The sequence below is a fragment of the Asparagus officinalis genome, chromosome 8 (assembly GCF_001876935.1).
Source record: "Asparagus officinalis chromosome 8, Aspof.V1, whole genome shotgun sequence".
NCBI classification, from domain to species: domain Eukaryota; kingdom Viridiplantae; phylum Streptophyta; class Magnoliopsida; order Asparagales; family Asparagaceae; genus Asparagus; species Asparagus officinalis.
In genome coordinates this window covers 103,545,738-103,549,509 of record NC_033801.1, presented here as the reverse complement: position 1 = coordinate 103,549,509, position 3,772 = coordinate 103,545,738, and the positions used below count along the sequence as shown (strand labels likewise).

The 3,772-nt window shown below is 35.4% G+C and overlaps 1 protein-coding gene across 3 annotated transcripts in view; it reads right to left on the bottom strand.

Moving 5' to 3' along the window:
• The window catches only part of LOC109820128, an 8,411-nt gene continuing 5,237 nt past the window's right edge, over window positions 599–3,772 (bottom strand). Inside the window, exons 7-8 of one of the 3 annotated variants that reach the window (XM_020386213.1) lie at window positions 2,877–2,990; window positions 599–1,284 (exon numbers count right to left, since the gene is read on the bottom strand). In XM_020386213.1, coding sequence (XP_020241802.1) covers window positions 1,275–1,284; window positions 2,877–2,990 — 124 coding nt within the window. In that variant the 3' untranslated portion in view covers window positions 599–1,274. Of the gene's footprint in view, window positions 1,285–2,475; window positions 2,770–2,876; window positions 2,991–3,772 lie in introns of those variants that run through there. The other 2 variants (XM_020386214.1, XM_020386212.1) reach the window with 2 other exon arrangements.

Below are 3,772 nucleotides of genomic sequence, written 5' to 3'. Positions count from 1 at the left end.
TTTATAAAGTTTAGGGTGTTTTTTACTAGTTTAAAAATAATTAAGGAGCTGTTCGTAATTCTTAGATTTTTTATGTACTGCATTCATTTTGAAAATTATGGGCTTGTTTTGTAAATTTTGAAATTTTAAGTCTTTTTTGGAATTTTTAAAAGTTTCAGTGTTTTCTAGGAATCCCAAAATTTTTAGGAGCTGTTAATAAGGTTTAAAATTTTAGTGCTATTTGTATAAACTACGAGGGTGTTTTTGTAAATTTTTTAAATATTTTGGGTTGATAGCGAAGAGATCAGTTTAAGATTAAGTTCATCCTCATTGAAAGTTTATACCAAACATAGGAATGTTTTCCCCGTTAACTTTTCTAGGGTAAAATTACAATGTTTAAGTTTAACCCTGATTTCTTTAACCTCATAACAAAGGAGCCCTTATTGACGATGTTTTAACATCACATATCCCTGCAAGTAACTGTGCGTTCGCAACAAAAGCATTTTAAGCCTTGTTTCAGAATTCTTAGCAGAGATGCAAACATCGAAAAAAGTTGAATCAATTCAGAGACAGAGTACAACATCTAAACAAACAAAAATATTGATGTTGAAGAACTAAATGTAAAATCTACAATCTAATTAATACTGAAGAACTCAAAGATAAATACATCAACCTTACAATCAGATGTAAAAGATCGCACAATCCGAGATGTGGCCCATGATTAGCCTGCATAGTTACAAGGGAATAATACAAAAGGTAGCCTGAAACTGACATTGATGGTTTTTGATACTGAGAAACGCCATCCTAAGGAACATAGACATGGAAACACAGATGTAAATTATAACTTACAACATTGATTAACACAGGAGACATGAAACAGTAAAAACTAGCTTCTCATGCTCTAGCATGGAGCGAAGAAAGGTGAGAAGCATAGTAAAAATTCTCCAGCTAGAATGGACATAATCTGATTTAGATTATGTCCTCCAGCGTTTTGTCAATATGATGAGATATCAAGATATCCACCGTTGCAATTGCTCCTCGAAAAGTATGTTTTAGTCAGCTAGACTTGAGATATACAGAAGATCTACTTGTATTGCTAGAATATTCACAGGATTTATGCCTCACAGTTAGATTTGCCCGTCAAAGCTCTCTGCTTCCACCAGTTAATGTTTTTGGAAATCAACCCAACAGTATGAAAGTTATATTAGGTGTTAGAATGCGTCTACAATGCCTCTGTATACTTCAGCAAATTACTATCTGCAAAGGAGTCCAACAGAACGATAGGAAAGCAATGATCACATCACTCTGAAAATAAAGGGATAGAAACACATTACAGGCAAAAGTAAAAAAAGGTGTTTCTTGAAAGAAAATGCGAAAATGCTTATAACAAATAAAAGCTTGTAAAGCACAATGTAGAAAAGTAGAGTTTTATTTGATCATAGGCGGAATAAGGAAAGAGTATAATATAGATGAAAGTTATGCAATTTTGGGCAATATTTGACATTTATAAATGGGAGTTACATTAGTAGTCATTTAACTATTCTACACTACAGCTCTCTTAAGCAGACATTCACAAGCGAAGAGAAGTTATCACATTCTCAGTTAAAAGTCTTTTATTCATTTATTTATTTATTTACTCCATCCAACTCAGTGTCATCGTGAGTCAGATGGTCAATGTAATAAGTCCATGATGTGCCTTGATTAGTTTTACAGGAAGAGGAAAAGGGTGCACCATGGTGTTTGGATATTAGATATGAAATTTATTCAGGTTCTCCATATCAAACAGTGGATAGTAGGCAAATACCGAGAATATAAGGGCACACACTCCATATATCTTGGACAGTATGTATGTATAACACAAGTAGTTGCAATGACGTCATCTATTTAAAAAAGAAAACCCAAACATGCATGCTAAGGCATTCAAGGATAGTATGTGTTTTAGAGGGAAAATGATATACCAAATAAAAACATTCCCACATGCAACCAAATGCAAAGGCATTCAAGGAACTACTGACTGTCATCCTTTGATGACCCAGTGGTGCTTCCAGTGGAAAAAGGATATACCCCTTTTCCTATGTTTGTTAGTACTACATCTTAACTAGTATTGTGAGGCCACAAGGCAGTATTGTATGCACAGTTGCAGCAACAAATACATATAATATAAAATTTGATTTTTTTTGTTTCTTGGATTGTTCTTTTCTTTGTTTGTCTACTCTCTATTAGACTATCCGTTATCTTTTACTCTCTTAGTTTCTTCCCAGTCTTCATTACAATTCTTATTCCCCATTTTATGGTTTTGCTTCCTACTAATTATGCAGTTGTTTTGTCTCGTCTCCCTCCTATTTTTTCCATCCTCCTATTCTCTTATCTGCTTTGTCTTACTGCTTCTTTCTCTTTTATCCCCCTTTCAGCATTGCTCTGTGAAACAATGGCTCATAAGCCAAGCTTCTCTGCAACTATCTAAAATAATTTTCCAACAAGAATACAATACTATAATCATCAAGTAAGGATGGAGTGCAATTAATTTGATCCATCTCAGCTTCAAATCAATATTATGTCCAAAAAAAATTTAAAAAAATGTGTAGTTGCAGTTGCACCTCAATTCAGTGAGATGTGCAAAGCCCCTGAGTCTTGTGCCTTAGGTGCATTAAGTCCTTTGTGCCCTCCACCCTAGCTACAGTAGTTTGTAGGGTGTAATATTAATAAGCAAATATGAGGGAGATAAAGTTGCAGTTTTGATTGAATGGCTCGAGGAGAATGGAACAGAAGTTTGGAACGAGGTTTTTCTCCCTATATGAATTGAGAAGGAGAGAGGCATCGGTTAACAGAGACCTAAGAAATATTTGTTAATTGATAAAGAAACTCTTAAGCTCAGTCATTCTAAAACCCCAACTGACCTCTGCCTTGTGCATTGAGGATTTGTCACGCAGGGCTGCTGATCAGATTCGATTGGAGATGGCAACTGAGATAAATGGCCAAGACTCTTCTGTGATCCATTTGGACAATTTACACTGCACAAAATAAAATGAATCACAAATGAATAAGTGGAAACTATATAAGCTAAGCCTTGTATTAGTTTCAAGAATGAAAGCCAACACCGTGCACATATAGAGAAGAATGCAAGTGCTTACAGGTAAAAAAGATGAGAGCATACAGCTTACACGTAGATACTACACTTAGAAATAAAGAAGGTTAAACATCCATAATCAACAAGGTAATGATAAGCATATTCTAGTAATAAGTTATAGTAAATAGATTTTTAGCCAGCACAATTTATTTCTTTTAACATTTGACAACAGTCCATAGTTTTAAAAAGTGGTCTAGGCTTCCGCCTAAGCCTAGGCAGTACTTAGGCCGCATGTCTAGGTTTTGTAAGCGCCTAGGAGATCATGGATCATTGTGTGGATTGCAAAACTTAGATCATGGTCCAATTTCCTTTGTTGCCACCTCCACGTCCTCATACCTACCTGGCCTCCTCCACCAACTCCGAACACCTCCTCTATCTCCAACCTTCAGCAAAATCTCCACCTCAAGTTAAACAAGAAATAAGAAATTTGCCTAGGCCCTGCCTAGGCAGCAACCTACGTGCCTAGCGCTTACTGTAAAGTTCACAGCACAATAACCACACAACATAACGAAGTATACGTCTACAAGCCAGGCCTCATAAAAATCCTAAGACTTTATCATATATCTGACTATCTGTAATAAGAACTAGACAGACAGTTTTCCGCATTTCTTTCTTTCTTTTTTTTAAATGACCCCAGAATTTTATTTTGAAAAAAAGGGGGTGAGA